A 25,386-nucleotide genomic window follows, 5' to 3' on the forward strand; every position below is an offset into this window, starting at 1 on the left:
ACGAATTTTGTTCAACCGGGCCTCTAGTTTAATTATATGGACAGTAAAATAGACCATTTTGGCCATGTTCTTTATAGCTTAGCAAATATTTTCCCCTGCTCAGATTCCCTCTTTGCTTAGAAGAACCTTTGCCATTTTAAAAACAATGCACCCATGGTCCAAGCAACTTTTTTAAGTCAAACTAGTATACTAGTACTGGCAGAAAATAAGCACTTTCCTGAGAATGCCAGTGTGATCCCACCCATCCTAACTAAACTTTCCACCCTTGTCAGAGCTGAGAATACAGTGGTCCTTTTTAATCATAAATATGGGAGAGTTATTTTTTTCTTATCGGTACTTTTGAGCAATGCCAATTTCCTTAAGCAGTTTTCCCTAGTCATCAGGACATGAATCTATTAACAATTTATAAATGAACTTGACAATTTTCTCTGCTCAAGAATGCAATCAAAACTAGTAAATTAGGGTAAGCTGTTGTGTCAGGAAGAATATGGTTAAAATGAACTGCCTCCCCCCTACACACACATTTATTAAATTCAAACAAGTCATAAAACTCAGATTAAACTTTGCTTATTCTGGAATATGCAGATCTGTTTGAGAAACAGAATTTAGATAACAAGAAACAGAACACAGCAACTATGTTTGCTGTGATCCTTCTAAAGAAAAACAAGTGCCTGCCTGTTAGTTAACCAGTAATTAAAAAATATTGTATTTGAAGAGGGATTTAACTTGCCGTTATTGGCCTGAACAAAGATAAGCAGATGGTAATTTTGTATATTTATCAGGTCAAGGCCCTAGACACAAAAGACCCGGAACTATAATCTAGGAGTGTCAGAAAAATAGTACAAAAGTAATTCCTAAAACGACCCTTAAAAAGGGAAACACGTGTTCATAAAATAAAAACGGAAAAGAATTTTAAATATCTGCTGTTACCTTGCAAATTTATCAAGTAAATATTGAATAATTACTTAACTAAACAATAAATGGGCCAATCGTAAGCAGAGTATTATAGTTTGCAACGAGAATTGACCCGAGTAGTTAAGTCAGTTAATATTCTCTCTCTCAGTGACTCTTTGGAATGAAGAGAAAAGCAAAACTTGGACTCAAAATGAACCCAACTGAAAAAAAAAAAAAAGAAAATTAATTTAAAAGCGTGGGAAAATTTGATAGGAGACCGCCTATATTATATTAATTCTCATTTTTAAAAAATGGGGCGGGCAGTGACCTTTCCCATTAATTTGTATAGATTACAGGAAGAGTAGATATTGTGCACATCTTTTTAAAATGTAGGTTCCGGGAAAGGGTCCTTGCTGTCCTTGAGCATCCTTCTGCAGACCCAGCGAACGGCGGGGACGGCAGGCAGGGTCGCTGGAAGCCCGGCCACCTGTTGCTCAGAGGTGTTCCGCAAGGTGGAGTGGAGAAGCGGCGGCCAGTGCCGAGGGCGGGGCCCCGGGGCAGGGAGCCGGCGGTGGGGCCGGGGCCGTGGGAAGGCAGCCCCGCCGCCCAGCGCGGGCCGCCGAGCGGGAGCGCGCGGGGAGCCGGGGCGCGCGAGGACGCCGGCGGCCTCGGGGGCGGGGCGGCGGCCGCGGGGCGCAGTCTGATGACGCGTCGGGCCGGCCTCGGAGTCTCCACTTCCTGGAGTCGCCGGCCGGGGCCGCTCGCTGTCCTCAGCGCCGGAGCCGGGAGCCCGCGGCCGCCGCCATGTCCCACCAGACCGGCATCCAAGGTAACGGCGCCCGGTGCGGCCCGCGGGGAAGGGACTCCCGGGAGGCTCCGGGCGAGCCGGGCAGGTTGCGGGCCGGGCTGGGCGACGTCGGGCCGGGAGCGCGGGGAGCCTGTCCGGCGGGGCGAGCCGGGCCTGTGCGTCCCCCCCCTCCCACCCCCCGCGCTCTCGCCTCCCGGGCGCTCCCGGCCTGCGTCCCTCCCAACCCGGGCCCGGCCGCCGCCACGTAGCAGACGAACCCGAAATTCGCTGGAGCTCAGGAAATCGGTTTCCGAGGCGGCACGGGGGAAGGGGGCGTGCCTGCCCCCGCCCCCGACAGTAGCCCAACTTTTCCCCCTTTTTATCAGGTGGGCAAGACCCGGGAAGGTGGAGGCGGCGGTGGCCCCTTTGGCTGTCGAGAGACGGAGAATGTTTCTTTTTACGGCCCCAGGGAGATTGTTACAGGGTTTTTGACTCTTAAAAAAGAAAAATGCTGGAATGGTTTTCATCTCCACTAAGAGTTGCCAAAGTCTTCCGTATTTTCTTCCAAAATGGGAACGTGAAATACGTTCTGAAGTCCTGAGTGTGGGGTGTTCCGATCTTTTTTCTTCGTTACTCCCCCCGGGGAACGGGGCCGGCTGATGTGCGTGGCCGCCTGTGATCATCCGCGCAGGCGGCTGAAGGTGCCATTAGAGCTCACCCCCGTTCCTTGTGGGAACACGGGCCGTCTGGGAGCGCTCGCCTCGTCACGGCCAAATAATGTGTCCCGGGGTTACTCGAGATCGCTTCATGGGTTCTGTTAGAAACACAAGCTCTTCCTGTGGGTGGACAACGCATCTTTTCCCTTAGGTGAACGTATTGTGTTTTGCTTTCTTAAGGGTCTTTGACAGGACCCGGCGCCTGCCCTGCACACACAAACATAAACGAAATAGTTTCAGATCTAAAAGCGTTGTTTCATTTGTCCGCGGTAGTTTTCACATTTAAATGTGTTAACGATTAACTTGGACGCTTGAGCCTTCTCGCAAGCACTGCCTTTAAAGCGTGGTTCTTGCTTGTCAAGCGTGCAACCCAAGAACGAAATGGAAGCTTTAATGGGAACACGGGGGTTAGATTTTTTTTAAGTGTGTATTTGCTCAGTGAGCTTAATCCAGCATTTGGTGGAAGACTAGTTAGAAAAATGTAACCACAAGTAAAAGCTGGAATGGGTTTTAGTGACTTTTTCTTAAATCGAGATAGGATATCTTATATTTAGTGTTATTTTTAACGAGAAAATGTAGAAAATTGATAAAGGTGTTTTTTGTTTATCATAAGCTTGAAATTGGAGTAGAAGAGAATGAAAGCAGGTTTTCAACTTTTTTCAAAGAAGCAATAAAGGTATTTTTCAAAATTGTAATTTGTTCATTATTGGGTTTGACTAACTAATATATATTCACTGCCTGTGTTATTTCTTTTTTATTTTGTTTTTTAATTGGTTTTAGAGAGAGGAAGGGAAAGGGAGAGAAAGAAACCTTGATGTGAGAGAGAACATTGCTTGCCTCCTGTAAGCACCCCAACCAGGACAAACCGGCAGCCTGGGTATGTGCCCTGACCCAGAATGGAACCCTGAGACACCTCCGGGTCTGCGCTCCATCCAACTGAGTCACACCGGCCAGCACTCCCAGTGTTAATTCTGCTATGGAATTACCTAGTTAAAACAAGTTAGAATTAACATACTTTTAAAATATATTTATATTTCTTAGCTGTATAGTGTCCACTGTGTTTAAATTCCTGATAAGAAGAGGATGCTACGTACTCAGGATACATTGCTTTGTATTATAACTCATTTTCCTTCACTTAAAAAGCATAGAAAGTATTAATACGTAAGTATAAAAATAGGTTTATATTTCTTTATCTTTTCCACAGCAAGTGAAGATGTTAAAGATGTATTTGCCAGAGCAAGAAATGGAAAATACAGACTTCTGAAAATATCTATTGAAAATGGTTAGTTAAACATTTTTATATATTGCTTGTCCTTGGATTACTGGGTGTTAGATTTTAACTTCTAAGTCATTGTCAGTGACTTGAACTGTAAATGTGAAGCAAGTTCAAAGCTTGCCTTTAGCTAACTTGGATCCTGTACATTTTGGGTGTGTCCCATGGGCCTCTGCTTACCTTCTGAATTCTGAAGTTAACTTTCAGTGAAAGAGAAAAGATGTTTCAGAGAGGAATGGGAGAGGGAGAGAGAGAGAGAGAAACATCAATGATGAGAGAGAATCAACGATTGGCTGCCTCCTGCACACCCCCTATTGGGGATCGAGCCTGCTACCTGAGCATGTGCCTTTGACCTGAATCGAACCTGGGACTCTTCTGTCTGCAGGCCAGAGCCAAACAGGCCAGGGCGAGAAAGATGTTTTTTGTTGTGACACCTTACTCTTTTACTTTTCATCTCAGTTTCTGCATGCCAATCCATTTCTAATGTCAGGGCTTCCACCTCTGGAATGGAAATCAGTAATGGGATTATCCAAAAATAGTTATTTAGTAAAGTTAATTTTGAAGTAGAGACAGGATTTCAAACTCTCCTGTTTTCTCCACTTGACTGCAGTCTGCTGAAGAAATGATTCCCCTTCTTTTGGGAAAAAGTTCTGAGAATGTAACAGACTTTACATTGATTCTTTCAAAATCTGTAAGCAGGGAAAATTTGGTTGGGTGGAAGAATATTTTAATTCTGCTAGATTTGAATTTGAACAATTTATTTTATAACTACTTAATCACAAATGAATAGGTTAAAATATTCCATTAGCCTAATTTCATTTCTCTTTTTCCCCCCATTGACCTCTCCCACCCCCCAGCACATGCCCCCACTCCCCTATTGTCTGTGTCCATTGGTCATCCTTATATACATGGATGCAAGTCCTTTGGTTGATCTCTTACCCGCCCCCCTCCCCTGCCTTCCTTCTGCGGTTTGACAGTCTGTTTGATGCGTCCATGTCTCTGGATTTATTTTTGTTCATCAGTTTATGTTGTTCATTATATTCCACAAATGAGTGAGATCATGTGATATTTGTCTTTCTCCGACTGCCTTATTTCACTTAACATAATGCTCTCTAGGTCCATCTCTTAAATACCTTGAAATATTTTGCTTTAGAAAAATAACTTGTCCTCTCATAAATTGGAAGTAAATATATTTGCTCTCTATTTTCTACTTACATATTAAAAAGGCCAGAATAGTTTGAAAATATGCAGTTGTTCTACATATATTACCACACTGAACAGGAATAAACTGTAAAGCAGCATATTTTAGAAATGCTGAGCTAAAATTTTAAATACCATCACTTCTTAACTAAGTAAAATGGTAAAGTTTGACTAATATCTCTACAAAAGGAAAATGATACTGTTTCCTAAATCATTATTTTCTGGTTTTATTTTATTTTTGTCTTGAGAAAATTTTTTAAATGAGGAAATTACAAAGAATAAATAATATAACAGATACTTCCATCTTCTGTTAATAACTGCTACTAATATGAATAGAATTTTATCATGTGACTATGTCACATATGGTATGTCCATTCTCTTATTGATAATATTTAAGCTATTTTCAGTTTCTGCTGTTATATAGTGCTGCAGTGAACACCTTTGCATATATGTGCATGAGATTCTCTATGCACAGCACATTCACACTTTTACATGATTCTGCCAAATAGTGCCTTAAAGTGGACAAATTTTAAATTTGTAGCATTATGGCCAGATAGGAACTAAACCTGGTTTTATTTAATTTTTCTTACTGGATAATTCATTGTTAATTTCAAAAATTATCTTTTGAGTGGTAGTACACTTATTTAAATATATTTTAATATATTAAGCATTTTAGGAAATATAACCACCCATTCTTCAACCATCTAGCTCAACTATTTATGGTCATTTTTATCTTTTCCTTTCTTGTGTTTTTTATTAAGTAACATTATTTTAACCATGCTAGTCATAACATTTTTGTATCGTTTTTAATACTACTTTATGTCATAATTATTTTTTGTGTAGCACCCATTTTCCTTTCAACTTTTTGATGTGAATAACAGTAATCAGGAAATAATTAAATTTATTCTTCTATTCTTTGTTACTCTATCATTTGGTTTTTCAAACCATTTATGTATCTTTAAAAAATTATTCTTCATAGAGAAACTTGTGATTGGATCGTGTAGTCAACCTTCAGATTCCTGGGATAAGGATTATGATTCCTTTGTTTTACCCCTGTTGGAGGACAAGCAACCGTGCTATATATTGTTCAGGTTAGATTCTCAGAATGCCCAGGGATATGAATGGATATTCATTGCATGGTCTCCAGATCATTCTCATGTAAGTAACTTTTTTGTAACTTGTTTAACATCAAATGCTAGAATTCTTTTTCTGAAATATTTCTAGGCTAAGAGAAAGTTAAGAAGCAACAATCATTTTCCAAAGAAGAGAATGACCATGGAGAAAATCCTTGGATTGGTAATGTGGAATTAGGAGTAATGTGCTTAGATTCAGAAGTCTTGCCCTTGAAATCAATAGAATTATTATTGATTTGAACTTTAAAATCTGTAGCAATTATAAATTACTATGGACCTCTAAAGAATAAAGCTAACTTGATTTCTGTTGGTTGACAATTTCTATTGGTTTTCCGTAGATGTTATTAGAGTCTTTAATTATAGTATATATTGTAGTTCTTTTCATTTATGTTTCCCTCCTATGGATATACCATAGGTATATCCCATATATCTCCTATATACCCCACATATACCATAGATATGTCATGAATATTTGATCTTAATTAGTAATGTCTAATCTAGATTTGCTTTTAGTAATATGTCAGTAGCAAGGTTACTTCATTTCAATTTTTTCTTCCTCATTTTAAAATAGTGTTTTAAGTAGGGTTTTTTTTCTCGAACTCATTTTATACTTTTAAAAATGAGTAATTTATAAAAATTTAGATTGTTTTCCACTTTTTGAAAAGTAAAATACCTTAATAGCCCTGATAGTTTAGACACTGGTGTTAGAATGTTTATTTGTAGACACATACTTTAGCATATTACAGTCAGTGGATTTCAGCTTTATTACAGTTTATTTTTAATGTGCTTGAAGATTTTAATATATTTAGAAAGTGCTTTCTTTTGTAATAGTAGTTCTTATCTATAAACTTCTAAGCAAACTTTCACATCTTAATAGGTTCGTCAAAAAATGTTGTATGCAGCCACAAGAGCAACTCTGAAAAAGGAGTTTGGAGGTGGCCACATTAAAGATGAAGTATTTGGAACAGTAAAGGTACAAAACTTATACCTTTATAATTATACCTGATGGGAGAACTCCTAAGTCATGGGTAATTGATATGAGTTCGAATTGATGAATCTGTAAACATAAGAATAAGAGAAAATATTGTTATATTTCATATGATAGCTAAGTTAACTGAAACATTATACTTATCCTTTAAAAAATATTTTGGAATCTACTTTGTTAGACTTCAAAAACTAGAATATACCTCAGAGATGCTCTCGTTCAACCCCTTATTTAGTTCAACCATTTCATTTTAATGATAGTGAAATAGGCTCAGAAAAATTAGAGACTACTTAATATTTTTTAGATATTTTGGACATTTATACCCAAGTTGTGGAAGCAGTTACTATTTTATTTAAATCAGAACATTGAGGCAGGTAAATTGATTTGATAGTTAATTGGAATAATTAGTTGACTGATTAATGTATTTTAATTAAATTATGATTAGGAATTTACTTTGTTTTAAAAGGAAATTGAAATACATTTTTTGAACAGAGTTTTTTTGTCTAAAGTTTTACATATGTCTTCTTTTCCCCCTATTGACTTCCCCACACACACACCCCACCCCCAGCCATTCCCACCCCAGGCAAGCCCTCACCGCCCCAGTGTGAACAAGGTTTTGTTGTCTAGACTTTTGTCTAGACCAGTGATGGTGAACCTATGACATTCATGTCAGCACTGACACGCGTAGCCATTTCTGATGACACGCGGCCACTGAGGTGGCCGCATGCCGAGGATGAAACATTTGCTGCTCCTGAGGATGAAACATTTGCGAAATAATGTTTTTTTCTCAAAGTGACACACTACCCGAGTTATGCTCACTTTTTTGGCGAAGTTTGACACACCAAGCTCAAAAGGTTGCCCATCACTGGTCTAGACCTTTCTTCTGGTTCAGAAAGTAATATAATCTGGTGTATAGAATACAAGATTAAATGGGATTACTTTGCTTATTCGTCATTAATTGTAAAATGGCTTAGTTTTTTAATTCTGTCCTTGGTCTTCCAAACCACAAAATTTTGATAAAGAGTAGACTTCTGGAATATTTTTTTCTTTGAAATAAAAAACTTTTATTCTCTATGAATGATTATAGAGAAATTACATCATTATAATAAGAATTCATAATCTGGATATGTTGATTGTTAAATAATTACAGGGCAGGCTTCCCCAGCAGGTTAATGAGAATTGTCCTTTAGACTTACAGTATGACTGGTTCATCATGTGGCTGGCCATCACCACCAGCACACTCATAAAAAGACTTGGTAACTATAAGACTTTAGGAAATGAAGAGTAGATTCTCCCCTTAAAATTGTTTGAAACCTATAGAATAGAGGATTTAAAAAATAAGGAAAAATAGTAAAATTCTTGATAGTTTTATTTTCAATGAAAACATTTTCTGTTAAATTGACAATTTGTTCTGAGTAACCTCACTGAGGTTTGACTTCCAGAGAATAACTAATAATAGTGCATTTCTTTGCTTATAGGAAGATGTATCATTACATGGATATAAAAAATACTTGCTGTCACAATCTTCTCCTGCCCCATTGACTGCAGCTGAGGAAGAATTACGACAGATTAAAATTAATGAGGTAAATTGCCATTTTGAAACTGTTGCAAGCTTTTAAGTGTTTGGAAATAAATTTTTAATTAATAATAGACGTAGAGATAACTAGACAATAAATAGATTAGGTGGCTTACATTATTCTGTTTAGAGACAAGACTGCTCAATGTGTTTTCAGGAAAAAGGTTAAAAGTGAATATTAAGCTTCACGCCAATTTCATAAGTAGCTTTCTTTTGTCTTTATATTGTATGTGACAGAATAGTAAATCTTCCTGTTGGAAGCACAACTGTTTTTAACTTTGTACTTTGGATACTAAATAATGGAAAAAGTGTATGTTACCCATTTAGTGCAAGGAATATTATATATACTGAGTTTCCCTAAAGCAGGTTTTTTTTATGTTATGTCAGAGAATAGTGATGACTAAAGAGAATAAAATACAAATGCTATAGGATGTTAAGGAGTTCTAGAAGCTCTATAAACTAACTTCTGTGAACGCTACTTGGATGGTGTTTATATGTATATACTTATTTAGCATATTTGAGTTAATAAATTCCATATTATAGTTTATCATTTTTTAATGTGTTTACTGCATCCATTCTAATTACAAGTTAGAAAAGCTACTGTATTTCTACAGGGATTTATAGAAAAGAACAAGTAAAAAAAAAAAAGAACAAGTAGCAGAAACTACTATTCATTAGTCTGACTAACAGACCAATAGGAATAAGTCTGGAAAGAGATTGAATATTCTTTAAAGTAACCTGATAGCAAGGATCTATTTTTATATTAACTCAGGTAATTTGAGTAGGTACTTTATGTGATTTTTTTTTTTACAAGTTTGATAGTTTGTTTTATTCCTTGCAATCAGAACCCAGAGGATCATATTGGGGTATGCATTTGCACATGTTCTATAATGTTTTCATTATCCAATATCATTTATGCTGTAGAATCTCCATTCATTTTTTTTAAAGTAAAACTTCTATTTGATTTTTTGTTGCAACACTGCAAATGAGACCCTATATAAGCTATCATTTATTGAGTATAAAAGTCTTAAACATGCATTGAAAGCTTTCTTGAAGTACTCTTCTTCCAGTACATGTACACCCATGTTCTTAGTAATGAAAGCTCTGAGTCTGGAACTTCTGCAGTAGTATACTTTGTTGAGCTGTGTGTGTGTGTCTTTGTATACTGTGTGTACTCCTTTGAATTCAGTGCATGGTATTTGTGTTACATTTTATGTCTAGCAGAACAAAATAAAACTCTATACATATTTTATATATATATTACTGTCCATAAATCATATCAAGTAAAATTTGATAATTAAAGGTGTAATATGAAGACACTTCAGAGAGCTTATGTCGCTCACTGCAGTTGTGCCAAACATAAATAAAAACCCCTAAAACCCCATTAACACTTACATTCACTCCCCACATTTTCATAAAGATGTGTCATGCACTGTGCATGTTGACAAAGTGCTAGCAGGACATTAACAAATGTGAAAAATTACTTGCTTTTTAAGTTTGTAGTGTTTTAAGTGTTCATTTTAATTACATTGAAATGGGCAAGGGTGGAATGACATTTGATAGAAGTTGGGTTTTGTTTAATCTGCCATATGACACTGCTAAATGCTGAAAATTTATCCGTACATTAAATCTGTCATACTTAGGTACAGACTGACGTGAGTGTGGACACTAAGCATCAAACACTGCAAGGAGTGGCATTTCCTATTTCTCGAGAGGCTTTTCAAGCTTTGGAAAAATTGAGTAACAGACAGCTCAACTATGTGCAATTGGTAAGACATATAATGATTATTATGAAATGACTACTCTTTTTGATAGCTTATGGCTTAGAGAAGGTCTATTTTTTATAGATTTTCAAACTTTTATTTGCTTCCTGATTATTCTTACCCATATTTTTCAACTATAAAAGCAATATATAATACATTCATGTGAAAAAGTCAAACGTGTATGTTTCCCCTTGTCCTAGTATTTTAATTATCATTTTTAAATATCTTTGTATCTGTTTTAATGAGTATACTGTGTTTCTTATTGACAGGAAATAGACATAAAAAATGAAATTATAATTTTGGCCAACACAACAAATACAGAACTAAAAGATTTGCCAAAGAGGATTCCCAAGGATTCAGCACGTTACCATTTCTTTCTGTATAAACATTCCCATGAAGGAGACTATCTGGAGTCCATAGGTATGTGACACATTGTTTTTAACATATAACTTATTTCTTGCCCAGAAGGCTTGTTTATAGTTTTATGAGGTTTAGTATTTGCTTTAATTGATATGCTGCTAATTGTATTTATTGTTATTTTTTAACACAGTTTTTATTTATTCAATGCCTGGATACACATGCAGTATAAGAGAACGGATGCTGTATTCTAGCTGCAAGAGTCCTCTGCTAGAAATTGTAGAAAGACAACTACAAATGGATGTCATTAGAAAGGTAATTATCTACCTACTTATTTATGTAATTTATTTTATCTAATTTATCTTATCAATAGTTATCTAATGCCTACCTATTTATTTAAAAGTTTTTCAGTTTTTGCTAGATTTGTATTGCCTTTCCATGTAGTTTATGATGTATTGTGATTTATAAATAAAAGCTTTTTCTTGTTCTCATCATAAATCCTTAGGATCTCCTCCACTCCTATCATGATGCATCTCCCTATAGATCTACACTCTAATATGTAGCCACAAACTATATGTGGCTACTCAAATTTTAATATAAATTAAAATTAAATAAAATTTAAAATGTAGTTTCTGAATAACACTAGCCACATTTCAAGTGCTCATTAAGGTTTTGCATGGTGTACTTTTCATTTTGCATTACTCTTTACTAATTTCGTCTCTTCTAGATTGAGATAGACAATGGGGATGAGCTAACTGCGGACTTCCTTTATGAAGAAGTACACCCCAAGCAGCATGCACATAAGCAAAGTTTTGCAAAACCTAAAGGTCCTGCAGGAAAAAGGGGAATTCGAAGACTAATTAGGGGTCCAGCTGAAACTGAAGCCACTACTGATTAATATCATTATATTAAGTGTTACAATACTAGTTTTTTAAAAGTCCAACTTTTAGTACAGGAGAACTAAAATCATTCCATGTTGATATGTAGTAGAGAAAAAATTTGAACTTTTTGAAAAATAGCACTTTTCACTTCTGTGTGTTTTTAAAATTAATGTTATAGAAGTCTCATGATTTCTATTTTTGAGTTAAAGCTAGAAAAGAGTTCAATATAGTGATGTTTAATTTTGTCACAGTTTTCAGAGTGATGATTCCACACTTTCACAGAATTCTTCAAGTTTTATACAGTTGGGCCAATTCCAGAAAGTCTAATGTCTGAAAGTAAGATGTACTTCTTATTACTATTTAGTAAGACATAAAATTTTTTCTTTAAGGGAGAAAGGCCTTAAAATATTCATACTACTTAAGGATTATGTAATACCTTAATCAATAAAGAAAAAAAAAAGAACCAGGTTAGATTATTTTCTAAGCTGAAAATCTGTGTGCCTAAGAAGAGGTGGAAAGTTGCTTACTTTGAGGAGCAGGCTAACTCTCAGAGTGTGATCATGTTGGCAACTTTTAGAAACAGTGCTTTCTTGCAGCAGTCTATTTCACTTTTTGGTTTTTTAAATGGCATTAAAATTTCAGAAGATCAGCTCACTCTGAAACCTTAAGGGTACAAGATATTTTCTGTACTGCAAGATTTCTCATGTCATTGAAAGACATGTTTATACAGCTTTAGTAAATTCTCTTTCTAATGCTTTAAAAAATTTCTATTTCAAAAGTAAGTCATTTCATAGTAAGTAGTGTGAGGCCAAATATTTACGTTCAATTGAATGTAATATCATATTATTAATATAATTCCAAAGCAAATATTTAAAGTCAGTAATATTGAAAACATCAAGATTGATTTCTCTACAAAACCATATATTATAGGCAAATTGTGTTCTCTATCACTTTTGAGCAAATATTCAGATTTAACCAAACTGTTTTAAAGTCCCAGTACTTGGCCTAACACAGATGAACACTAAAGAATCTTGTTTCGATTTACATCTTATTTCAAGACACATTTAACTGTTTTCCAAAGCTTTGCATTTTTATCTACAACCTACAGAGATTTTGAGCCTCATTTTTTCTTTGATACTTGAAATAGAGGGAGCTAGAACACTTCATCATGTTTAATCTATTAAACCTGCTGCGAGAGCCATAACTTGGAGGTGTTTTCTAAATGAACTGTGGGGATCCAGAATTTAGAATTTTTTGATCTAAACTTTATGCTGCATAAAACAATATCAGAAATGCACATTTCATAGTATAAAATACAAAACACTCACTTTTACACATTATTACCTAAGGTAATATATGCACCTTTCAGAAATTCGTTGTGTGTTCAAGTAAAGCATATTAGAATAATTATAGGTTGACAGATTTTTTTCCCTAGAATTAAATAAGAGTATTTGTGTGGGTTTTTGTTTGTTTACAATTAATCAGGCTATTATGTTTATGCAAAATAACAGTAATGTTGCACTTGTTTACTAAAGATATATTTTAAGTTGTTTCATGGGTACACACGTAGATACAACATACACACAAATTCCTGCATTGAGAATCCTAAAGCTGTTGTTTTTAGTCAGGAGGATTGTTAACCTGTCATAAAATAATTTAGCAGTGAATGTTTTTCTGTACTATCCATGTGCAATTATACTCTAAATTCCACTACACTACATGAAAGTAAATGGACATTCCAGAATATAGATGTGATTATAGAGTCTTAAAACTAATTATTATTAAATCAATGATTGTTGAAAAATCAGTGATGCATTTGTTATAGAGTGTAACTCATCGTTTACAGTATATTTTAGGTGGTGTCATCATAACAATAGAAGGTGAATAATGTATTCCCAATAAATTTATATAGCATTGAAGAATTATGTCTTCTGTGGACATTTTATAAGTGCATTTTATATTGCAATAAAAAATTTTTCTCTTTAAATTGTGTACTAAGTTGGTTTTCTAGTCTTAATTTTTTTTTAAATGTTTGGACAATTCTACATAATGCAATGCCTGGTGATAGGTTTGAAATCCCATTCATTTATTCATTTGTTAATTAACCTGTCTAAACCAAAAAGGACTTCAAGTAGTTTGAAACCTAGGCAAGTTGAATCAAGAGTGCTTCATTTAGATGAGAACTTTCCACTGCTGCAGCAATAGTGGAAATGCCATGAGTTACACAGTTCCCATTGTGATAGAAGCACCCAGTACAATAGGGGAACAACATACTTGGTAAGCTCTTAAGGAACTAGCCTATTCAAATATTGAATACACTGTAATTCAGTATCAAATTCATTCTTATTAGTGCTATCTTACAAAATGTATTTGGTAGCGGTTTTACAAAAGATGGAGAATTGTCCTTAAAAGGGCTGATATACTAAAAACTTAATAAAAGTTAAGGGATTTCCACTCGGAACTAACATATTGTAATTGAGTGTATCCTCACTTTTTTTTTTTTTTTGCAAATACTGTACAGCCATCTTATATAATAAAACTCAATATGCAAATCGACCAAACGGCAGAATAACCCGTTGCTATGAGCCGCACTGACCACCAGGGGGTAGATGCTCAACGCAGGAGTTGCCCCCTGGTGGGCAGGAGTTGCCCCCTGGTGGGCAGTACACTCCCACAGGGGGAGTGCCACTCAGCCAGAAGCCAGGCTCATGGCTGGCCCGCGCAGCAGTGCAGCGGGAGCCTCTCCCACCTCCACTGCAGGCAGGCAGTAAGGAGCGAGGGGTCTCGAACTGCGAGAGCCCTGTTCTGTGAGAGGGATGTTTGACTGCCGGCTTAGGCCCGATCCCCAGGGTGATCGGGCCTAAGCCGGCAGTCAGACATTCCCCGAGGAGTCCCGGACTGCGAGAGGGCGCAGGCTGGGCTGAGGGTCCCCCCACACAGTGCATGAATGTCATGCACCAGTCCTCTAGTACATTATAAAAAGTACTGATTCTAGGGCTTCATATCCAGAGATTTTGATACACTAGGTAGACCCAGGAATCAGTTCCACAAATAATGCATGTGTAGACACAATTGGGTATAGTTTGCATTAAATGATGTAAATTGAATAAAATATTTTCCTCCCATCCAGTCAACAAACTTCATGTGTATTATACACTGAGTGGCCAGATTATTATGATCTCTGAACACATAATAATCTGGCCACTCAGTGTATATCCTATATAATAAAAGGCTAAGATGCAAATTGTCCCCTCGACCAGGAGTTCGACCAGCAGGCAGACCGGCCAACCGCCCATATCCCCTCCCCATGGCCAGGCTGGCTGGACCCTACCCATGCACGAATTCATGCACCAGGTCTCTAATATATATATATGTATATACATACACATACACACACACACACACACACACACACTGAGTGGCCAGATTATTATGCATTCAGAGATCATAATAATCTGGCCACTCAGTGTATACTGATATATAGTGGTTATGATTTATGGTGACATACAGAATAAAATCTGCTCCTTACTATTGCCCACTAGCCTCTGCATCTTAGCCCATGGCACTCTCCTCTCTTGGTCTGCTTTTTATTAATGTTCTCTATTTGGTAAGACATTGTTCTCATACTTTCCTTTAGTTCTTTAGATATAATTCCCTTTAGTTCTTTGAACATGTTTAAAATAGCCAATTTAAAGTCTTGGTCTAGTAAGTATAACATATGGGCTTCCTCAGGTACTGTTCCTATTGATTTCTTTTTTCCTGGGTATGTATGGGCCATACTTGGTTGTCTCGTGTGCCATTTTTTGTTGAAAAGTGAGCATTTAAAAAATATAATGTGGCAATTCTGGATATCAGACTCTGTCCCCTCCCCAATGTTTGCTGTGGTTGCTAATTGTTTTACTTGCTGTTTTTTGTTTGTTTTTTGGTGACTTAAGTAAACTAATTCTGTAAAGTCTGTTTTCTTTATGATGTGTGGCCACTGAAATCTACTCAGATTCATCATCAGCTAATGAATTTAGACAAACTTCCTTAAACATCTATAACCAATAAATCTCCCAGTATTTGCAAGGGGCTCTGTATACATGTCAAGACACCTCCCACTGCAGTTTTGACTCTGCCTTAGTCTTTACTTCTTGCTTGTATGGAGCCTGAAGGTCAACCAGAGGTAAAGCTTAGAGCCTTCTCAGGTCCTTTTTATGTTGAGCATGTGCCTTACGTATGTACATGGCTTTGTAGGTTCCCAGGAATATGTTGGGGATTTTCAAAGCTGTAATGGATATCTTGCTCCTCAGCTTTTTCTTTTAAGCTTTTTGGGTAGCCTATTGTTTGTCCCAACTGTTATTTATCACCTCAGACAGCTGTGATTACAATATTTGCCAGTAAATGTTTTTGACAAATGACTCCAGAGAGAGGCTTTTAGTGCTAGGTGAGATTTAGGTCAAATAAAGAGAAGCCCTTGAATGGGGTTTTCCAGGGAACTACCATAGAGATCAAATAATTACATTTCTTTCAGAATAAAGCTTTGAAAAAGCTCCCGCTCTGTTCTCCCTCTGGTACCAAGAATGTGGGCTGTTATTTTTCAAGGCTACCATTGAGCAAGGAATGAGAGACTAGGATAAGTTAATATGCCACAAAGCTTGCTCTTACTGAAATTCAGCTGGTTTTCTTGTTTGCTGCAAGCCTTTGGTTAGTTTCCAGGTCTGAAAAAGTCAATTCTGACCATTTTTGCCAGCTTTTTCATTGTTTTTGTGGAAACGTGAGTTTTTAGAGCTCCTTTGACATTTGCAAGGTCTAAATATTTAAAGGCAGATATTATTGATCTTTTCTTGGCCAAAAAAAGAATGTTGTATGGCAAGGCTTCCTAATATGTTTAACAGAGTAAATTATTACATGTTCCCTCCGCTAACTTATGAATTGATTTAAGAATATTTCACCAAAGAATGCCACTAATGGAAGTGGTATTGAGTTTTGTGTGTTTTTTTTAAACATACTGGTCAGCATTTCAAAATTTTTAAGGACACTCACTAACTTAAGATAGATAGTCAAACTCTGTTATCACTATAAAGATGGATGCTACTCTTCTTCTAAAATATATGATGGGAATATGCATCTCTTTATAATAAAAGTTGTTTCATTTTTGAGACATTTTATAAATGGTCTGAGGTGCTAAGGATGTAGACCCTGTTTAAATTTTTAATTCCCCACCTCGTTTTATTGAGATATAATTGACATAAAAGATTGCATAAGTTTAAGGGGTAGAACAGTTTAAGGTGTACAATGTGTTGATTTGGTACACTTATATACTGTAAAATGATTACCACCATAGCATTAGTTAATTTTTAATTCTTAAAAGAGGTGGAGATACCATTTAGCTCTTACTAGTAGAATGGCTATAGCAGGAGAAAGGGTCCCAGTCTAGGGCTTGGATTTCAGCATTGCAGCCTGAAATGATCAGTCTCTAAAGATTTAATTCATGCTAAACTTTCAAAAGCTTTAGGTATAAACCAGAGTGTGATTTTATTAATCATAAAAAGACATTCTGCAATAGAAACTGATATGTAATTGTAATATGTAGATTGTCACTGTGCATTACCTTCTAAAAGGCAAATTCAGGCAAGAAATAAAAAGTCAAAATATAAAAGCTGCTACATAAGCATGGAGTTAGTGCAAGGAAAACAGGTTAGATGACCTTCACAAAAATCTTCACCAAACTTTCCTGGCATATGAATAGCCAGTAGAGGAAAATATCTGACATCATCTGGAACACAATATTCCTTTCCCCAGGACAGTAGGAGAAACATTATGATGAAGTCTTATTCTTGGCTCACTGCTGACCTAAAGGCCTCTGATAACACCAGTAACACACAAATAGAACTTCATTCAGTTTAAGTTTTTATTTCTTTTCTTTAAGCTAAAGAACATTCTAGTCATTCCTGATACTATATACTGATAGTCTTTTTTTTTTTTTAAATATATATTTTATTGATTTTTTACAGAGAGGAAGGGACAGGGACAGAGAATTAGAAACATTGATGAGAGAGAAACATCGATCAGCTGCCTCCTGCACACTCCCCACTGGGGATGTGCCCACAACCAAGGTACATGCCCTTGCCTGGAATCGAACCTGGGACCCTTGAGTCTGCAGGCCAATGCTCTACCACTGAGCCAAACCGGTTAGGGCAATAGTCTTTTTATTTTTTTATTTTATTTTTTATTTTTTTAGCCTGGGTGTTGTTAAAGCTTCCTAGCTGAGCGAATCCCTCTATTACTATAACAAACAAACAAACAAACAAACAAATAAATAAAATAATAATGTAACTGTGAAGTGTTGGATTTATTAATTAGCTTGACTCTGGCAATCATTTCACAATTTATACATATATTAAGCCATCAAGTTAAATACCTTAAGTATATATACTTTATTGACTTCAGAGAGGAAGGGAGAGGAAGAGAGAGATAGAAACATCAATGATGAGAGAGAATCATCAATTGGCTTCCTCCTACATACCCCCGTCCCCCCGGATTGAGCTCACAATCTGGGCATGTGCCCCGACTGGGAATTGAACTGTGATCTTCTAGTTTATAGGTTGATACTCAACCACTGAGCCATACTGGCCAGGCTATATACAATTTTCATTTGTCAAGAATACCACAATAAAGCTGGAAAAATAAAATATATGCTGATTTTGAAAGTGAATAATAGGACTATAAATGGCTGAGACCTAGGGCCATTTTATGTTTACAGAACCAAAAAGTGGACAGAGCCATAAATGCTTTAGAATGTCTTAAATTTCTCTTAATTATATATTAGGAAAATAAAGCAAAACATTGACTAATTGTTCTTATTACCTTATTAAGTTGAGGGAAAACAATTTAAAAATTTGAGTTGGCTAACTAGCAAACTAATGGGTCAGAAACATGGGAATAAAAACAGTTGTTCTTTCTGGAAATGGGGTATGTGGGTGGTTCTCAACCACGTTGTCATTGCTCATTGGTTTGCACAATCAGTTGTTGGAGGAAACATTAAAAAGTTCACATCAAAACTTGCAAAACCTGTCAAACGTTTTTTTCAAAAACCTGTTTAAAATTGTCTGCTTCTATACAAAATTAGGGGGAAGCATATTCCAAATGAAGTTAAGAAAAAGCTTTAACTAGATGTCACCCCACATTTTTCATTTCTGCCTGAGGGAAACAGTACAAATAGCCTGGACATTATTCTCAGAACTTTAGTGAAAGTCATGTTCATGTGTGAGCTGAGGACAACCCCCTGCTGTTCAGTCCCGTAGCTGAGTGAGTCACACAAGTTCAGTGGTCCATGGTGCATCAGATGCCATTAGGCAAAAAGATGAAACAGTGTGGTGATTCTTAGATTTACTGTATTATTGCTGCCCAAAGAGTTAAGGTACAGTCTTATTGTGGGGGAAGCTATGTCTAATTTTGGTAAATCTGATATCAATTCCATTTGATGGAATGAAAACATCTACTAAATAATATTACAAAAATTTCAAAATAAAAAAATATAGTTTACTCATTTAAAAAATTTGAGTATAGTTTGGTAACAGTTTACAATCAGTGATATAAGTATGTAATTTTACATAAATGTTTTTATTTCAAGAAATAGTTAATTATATTTCAAAATAACATAATTATGTTCAGTGTCATATCGTGCCTCAAATTATGTGGGTTCCCATTGAGATTGATTTAACTAAGTCATTTTACTTATTTTTATTTTCCCTTTTCAACTAGCAAATGTTTCTTTCCGTTTAAATACTGAATTTACAAAGGTGATTAGAAAGATGTGTTATTTTTGATTCCCAGTAGAGCATTTAGGAAGGTCTAAACGGTGCAATATAGAGGATGAGCATTTTCTACTGTAGCTCACTGTACATACTCTTGTTCTGAGTGTGTTAATGAAAGAATTAAAGATAGAAAGCTTACTGAATGAATGAGTGAATAATTGTAGCCACTTGTCATTTCTTCTATACATATTAGCTTTTCTATCAGCCAGTTTTCATGATTAAGTAAATTACTTCCTTCTGCTCACCCAAATCTGAAAAATCAATTTTCAAATAATATAAACCAATTGAAAATTTTAAACTTAGGAGAAATTATTAAAAGTCATTAAAAAAATCAATTCATCACTACTATCCAGCACTCTCTGTAGTAGAACAAACAACAAAAGAGAAGGGACTGAGGAAAATCGAGAAATCCAGTGAAAGTCAGTACACTGCAACCCCCTGGTGTACACACTGTTTAATCCCTATCAACCCCTTGAGCATGAGCAGAATCTGTGAACATGATGGTATATCACCATGGGAGAATCACCAAGGGAATATCTGCATTCATTTTCTATAGCTGCATAATAACTTACCATAGACTTAGTAGCTTATAGCAACACATTTATTATGTCACAGTTCTGTATGTAGGAAGTACAGGCACAGCTCAGCTAGATTCACTGAGGGTCTCACAAGGGCGAAACTTTGATGTTAGCCAGGACTACAGCATCATCTGAAGTCTGGAATACTCTTCTAAGCTAATTTAGGCTATTAGAAGAATTCAGTTTCTTGTGGGTATACATCCGAAGTCCCAGCCAGAAGGTAGCTCTCATCTCCTGAAAGCGATCCTTAGGTCTTCGCCAATGTGGCCCTCTTACAACATGGGAGCTTCCTTCTTCAAGGCCCACAGGAGAATCTCTCAGACTTCTTGCAAGAGCTCACCTTCTTAGGTCAGGACCACCCAGCACAGTCCCCGATTAGTCCCTCAAAGTCAACTGATTAGGAACCTTAACTGCATTGCAAAATTCCATCAACTTTGCTATGTAACATAATCTAATTATGGCCCTATCACAGGAATATCATCTGGGAATATTTGGCTTGTGATGAATAATTGCTTAAAAGAGCTCACTGTGGCCTGGCCGGCATGGCTCAGTAGTTGAGCGTCGACCTATGAACCAGGAGGTCATGGTTTGATTCCCAGTTGGGGCACATGCTTGGGTTGTGGTCTTGATCCCCAGTGTGGGGTGTGCAGGAGGCAGCCTGATCAATGATTCTCTCTCATCATTGATGTTTCTATCTCTCTCACCCTCTCTGAAATCAATAAAAATAAAAAAATAAATTAAAAAAGCTCATTGTGAACATGATTCTATAAACAAATGACTGTAAAAATTTTATAATCATCTATATAAAATTTAAATTTTATATCACTTTATAAGTACTTTGTAAACATTCTGCATCCTTTGATTTTCATGACTACTTGTCAGAGAGGTACAGTAAGTATAATCCAATGCTACAGGTGAAAAAAACCAAGCTCAAAGCAGCTAAGAGGCTGACCATAGCTTTATAGAAAATTAGTAGTGGAGTTGGGCCTTTTCATTCTATAGTCCAGTCCTCTTTTTTGCTAATCCTAGTTTTCAAATTGTGTTTGGTGAGGTTCCAAGAAGACGTTTCAGGGATTACTGCACGAATGGAAGGTGACACTAAGAAGTTCGGGCCAAGCGTTGATATGGCAGCTCTACTTTTGTTTGTTCTGTACGTTGGGGGTTCTACATAAGCTTTCATAACCACTGCACTGCATCATGCTGCCTTGTTAAAGGTAAAAAAGAATGTTCATCAGAACATTTAGCCTAGAAAATGGTTTTGATAGCTGTATATTAAAAAGCCAAGAGTCTCTTCTACTAAAGTTTTAAGAAGCCATCATTTCTTGCAGCAGCTGTTGGACCTTTTATAAAGACAGAGAGAAAGAAAACAACAAAAAGAACTGTATTAAATAGTTGTTTTGAAATGCACACTTAAGGAAAAAATGACAAATCCCACCTCCTTCACTTTTTAAATAAGTATAAAAAATTAATACCGTCTTAATGTCTGGTCTCTTATTTTTCTTTTCATTCAGACATTGACTGGCAACAGAGTACATAGTTTCAATGGAAGTGAAATCAATGTCATTCATCTTCTTATCAACATAATCTTCAATTGTCTTTTCTTCATCTTCAATTTCTTCTTTAATATCTAGCTTTAAAACAAGTGTTAAAACTTTGAGTTTCAAATGAAAGTGAAAAAAATCAGAATATAAATCTTAATTATATAATATACATAATAATATGTACTCTTTTTTAAAAATATTTTTTATTTATTTCAGAGAGGTAGGGAGAAGGAGAGAGAGAGAGAAACATCAATGATAGAGAAACATTGATTGGCTGTCTCCTGCAAGCCTCCTACTGAGGACCGAGCCCACAACCCAGGCAAGTGCCCTGACTGGGAATCAAACCCTGACCTCCTGGTTTATAGGTCGACGCTCAACCCCTGAGCTACACCGGCTGGGCTGTAATCTTATTTTATTGTCTACTTTTATAACCTTGTTAAGAACTGAAGACATACAGAAGAATCCTTATTTATGTATACATACATACATACATACATACATACATACCTCCTAGGTACTTTTCATTTGCCGTCTAATTTTTGTATTTATGCTACTGAGCTAACTGTTGTCATGCTCCCATTTGCAGCACTTACTAGGCTGCCAGCGCAGGGTGGTCTGCTTCTTGATTTGCTCCTGATAACACAGTTCCAACTTCTGAAAACAGACTCCCCTCCCTTCAAACAAACTTCTCTGTGAGTACTCAAACTGTTGAATCAAAGAGATAGAGGAAGGAGGAAAAGGGAGGCAGGGCCATGGTGAAAAGTAATGAACAGGGAGAGAGGAATAGGACTAGGATGATATAGTGGGTTGAGCAGTGGCCCCAAAAACATATATTCAAGTCCTAATCCCCAGAACCTGTGAGTGTGGCTGTATTTGGAGGTGGGCCCTAAATCCAATGACGAGCATCTGTATAACAGACAGAAAGAGGAGAGAACAGCATGGAAGAGAAGATGATGTGATCACAGAGGCAGAAACTGGAGTGATGTGGCTGCAAGTCAAGGCATGCCAACAGCCACCAGAAGCTGGAAGAGGTGAGGAAAGATTCTGCCCTAGAGTCTCCGAGTAATGTGGCCCTGACAAAACCTTGATTTCAGACTTCTGGCTTCCAGAACCGTGGGAATACATTTTTTTTGTCATTTTAAGCCCAAGTGTACAGTAATTTTTTTTAAGGCAGTCCTAGGAAACATACAGATGGCAAAGACTATTTTGTGAGGTTCGACTATAAAGTCTCCAGAAACTCTTCCAAGAGAAAAATTTTGAAAGTATTTGGGTAATAGCATAATATAGGGATATGGTTATACTTGCATTAAAATCTTATTACTTTATAGTCATGTCACATTCAAACCTTAAGAATAAGTCAGAGAGTATAATCTTCCTTGAAGTATTATGATTTTCACTATTATTTGAGGATCCATAAAACTTGTGACTGAGATGGACTCTATGTCCCTCTGTATTATATACTTTTTCAAACCAAAATTTCAAGGCTTTTATAATATTTTGAAGGAGAGAAAAAGTCTCAGGTGAAAAGATGGAAAATTTTAGGCCTTTAGATAGGTAGGCCTTGTAAAATGTAAGGTAACAAAACACTTTGTTTTTTAACTGTCCTCCTATATGATTAATCTACACACTTTCTCTGCATAAGTCAATCCATACCCAAAGCTTTATCTATGCCTGTACACTAATGGCTCAAAAACTGCATCTCCAGCCTCGGCTTATTTCCTGACCACCAACCACCAATGAGACAGAGAATTTTAAATTTATGTGTATCATGGTAAAAAAATTCATTATAAAAATAATAACTTTTACAATAACATCATGTGCTCTAAATATACTTTAATGTGAAGTATTATATAACATGTAATATTGCATTACTACATATCCAGGAAACCATGGAAAGCTTTATAATGTAGCTTTATAATATAAAGTTTTAATCTGTAGCAATATTGTAATATATAGATATTGTACTCATGGCTTTTCTTAAAGGAGTAAAGTACTCCGCTCTTGAGCATATATAGTATACTTTTGACTTTCTAATTCCCTTCTGGGAAAATTATCTGATAAACATACATTGTCTGAATTTGTCACACTGGTTTGTCCCCTTAGAACACATTAATTAGAATAAAGTCAGTGAAGTTATTTAACTAATTTTAAGAAAACCTTATACATGGAAACAGATATTTCTATAAATCTTCAGTTTTATAAAAAGAGCCGCTAAGTGCTTAAAATTTACTACACAGGGAAAAGTGGGCGTGGCATAATTTTCCCATAGCTTTAGCATTCAGTTAGCCTATTTGTGTAATTGTTAATGAATGTCTAATATAACACATAGGTGATGTTTTCTATGATAACTTTATAAATAAAATACTCCATAATAGAAATGGATAGGGAATTTTTGCTAGGAATATTCTGATACAAATTTGAATAGATGAAAGCCATGTTGTTTTTCCCCTTTGAGCTGAAAGACTATTAGTAATCACTCTGAAAGTAACAAGTAAAAATATACTGGAGATGACCTCAGAAATCATACAGTTCTATTTAGATTTACTCACAAAGAAACTAGAATACAAAATATATAACTGACTCTTCCAAGCTTCACAAATACTTCATGGTAGAGCTGAAATTAGGAATATTTGATTCTCTTTCCATATGCTACCATGTAATTGCCAAGAGCAAATAACATTTCTAGATACCAAATTTATCCATATAAATTTAGATTATACATGCAAAGAGAAAAGGACTAGAAAAAAAATGAATCTTTCAATTACCAACAACTGAGGTTCCCGGTGTTCATCCACAGCTGGAAGTCCAGTTATTATTTCTAGTAAAACCTATGAAGAGAAAAAACAACAAATCCATTAATGTCACATTCCAGGCAACATATAGAAACTAGAAGGAATTATGAATCTTGATTATGAAATCTGGTTAATCATTTTCACACACTGCATTATGTCTTTTAGGCATCAAGGAAGAAAGAACATGAGCTGTGGTCATTTCTCAACATCCTTTGAAGCTTCACATGGATCCCACCCATCCTCACAAGCACTTCTTGCTATTGGCAACTTACTAAAAAAATCAGCTCCACTCAGCGTGTTCTAGACACACCTTTCCCTGTTTTGCAGGGAATTCTTCATAAGAATAATTTTCTTTGGCTCTTAGGAGAATATTATTTTCTAAACTTTAGGCATATCCCAAACCCTATACCTTAAGTTCACAGTGCTATGATGTTAAATTTCCATATATAAAACACATATGAAAAAATAAGGACCTGGAGGGTATTATGCTAAGTGAAATAAACCAGTCAGAGAAAGACAAATATCATATGATCTCACTAATATGTGGAATCTAATGGTGAATTACCCAATTTCTCCAACCACCCCCACTCACTCCTCACTCCATCTTAAGTTATCAGGTACAGACTGGTAGATCAGAGAATGTCAAAGCGTATTTCTTTTAAAAAATACTTCATTTTTAAATATGACACTAAATTACATACTGTATGACATTTATTTTATGCACTAATTTAAGTTAAGTTTCATACTAATTATGAGGATAGTGTAGCCAAAAATAATTTCTTGCAGTAATTTCAGAAATCAATATAAAGGCTTTACAAAGTTGGAGAAGTTTTTATAACTTTTTCATTTAACTAAAGGTTAAAGTGAAAGTTTACAGAGAGCTAAGCAAGGCAGGTGTATTCAAAATATTCTACTTAAATTTCATAATTATTACCAGAATGACTGATTATTGTTACTGATTATATATATATACTAGTAGCCCTGAGCACCAATCCGTGTACCAGTAGCTCACTGCCGCCCTCCTGTAGCTCCCTCCGCAGTCCGTTCCCCCCCCCCCCCCTCGCCTCCCTCCCCTCATAGCTTGCTGCCCTGCTCCCTCCTGTAGCTCTCT

At 36.1% G+C, this 25,386-nt stretch overlaps 2 protein-coding genes across 4 annotated transcripts in view; one reads left to right on the plus strand and one right to left on the minus strand.

The window, feature by feature from the left end:
- The first annotated feature begins 1,614 nt into the window (after nt 1–1,614).
- Nucleotides 1,615–24,751, plus strand: TWF1 (twinfilin actin binding protein 1). Of its 2 annotated transcripts, none has more exons than XM_054719147.1 (9): nt 1,615–1,723; nt 3,602–3,679; nt 5,850–6,028; nt 6,881–6,976; nt 8,467–8,571; nt 10,208–10,333; nt 10,597–10,747; nt 10,878–10,999; nt 11,412–13,552. In XM_054719147.1, exons 1-9 carry the CDS (start codon nt 1,699–1,701, stop codon nt 11,580–11,582), a joined length of 1,053 nt encoding a protein of 350 aa, XP_054575122.1. In that variant the 5' UTR covers nt 1,615–1,698; the 3' UTR covers nt 11,583–13,552. The 2 variants fall into 2 exon arrangements, with proteins under 2 accessions (XP_054575122.1, XP_054575121.1); XM_054719146.1 differs by lacking the exon at nt 11,412–13,552 and adding an exon at nt 24,441–24,751 and having other exon boundaries at nt 1,632–1,723.
- The window catches only part of IRAK4 (interleukin 1 receptor associated kinase 4), a 40,237-nt gene continuing 21,821 nt past the window's right edge, over nt 6,971–25,386 (minus strand). Inside the window, exons 10-12 of one of the 2 annotated variants that reach the window (XM_054719145.1) lie at nt 24,249–24,311; nt 21,415–21,573; nt 6,971–7,060 (exon numbers count right to left, since the gene is read on the minus strand). In XM_054719145.1, the coding sequence (XP_054575120.1) occupies nt 6,986–7,060; nt 21,415–21,573; nt 24,249–24,311 (297 nt within the window). In that variant the 3' untranslated portion in view covers nt 6,971–6,985. Of the gene's footprint in view, nt 7,061–19,947; nt 21,283–21,414; nt 21,574–24,248; nt 24,312–25,386 lie in introns of those variants that run through there. The other variant, XM_008140573.3, reaches the window with a different exon arrangement.

Source organism: Eptesicus fuscus, chromosome 7, assembly GCF_027574615.1.
Source record: "Eptesicus fuscus isolate TK198812 chromosome 7, DD_ASM_mEF_20220401, whole genome shotgun sequence".
Lineage (NCBI taxonomy): Eukaryota > Metazoa > Chordata > Mammalia > Chiroptera > Vespertilionidae > Eptesicus > Eptesicus fuscus.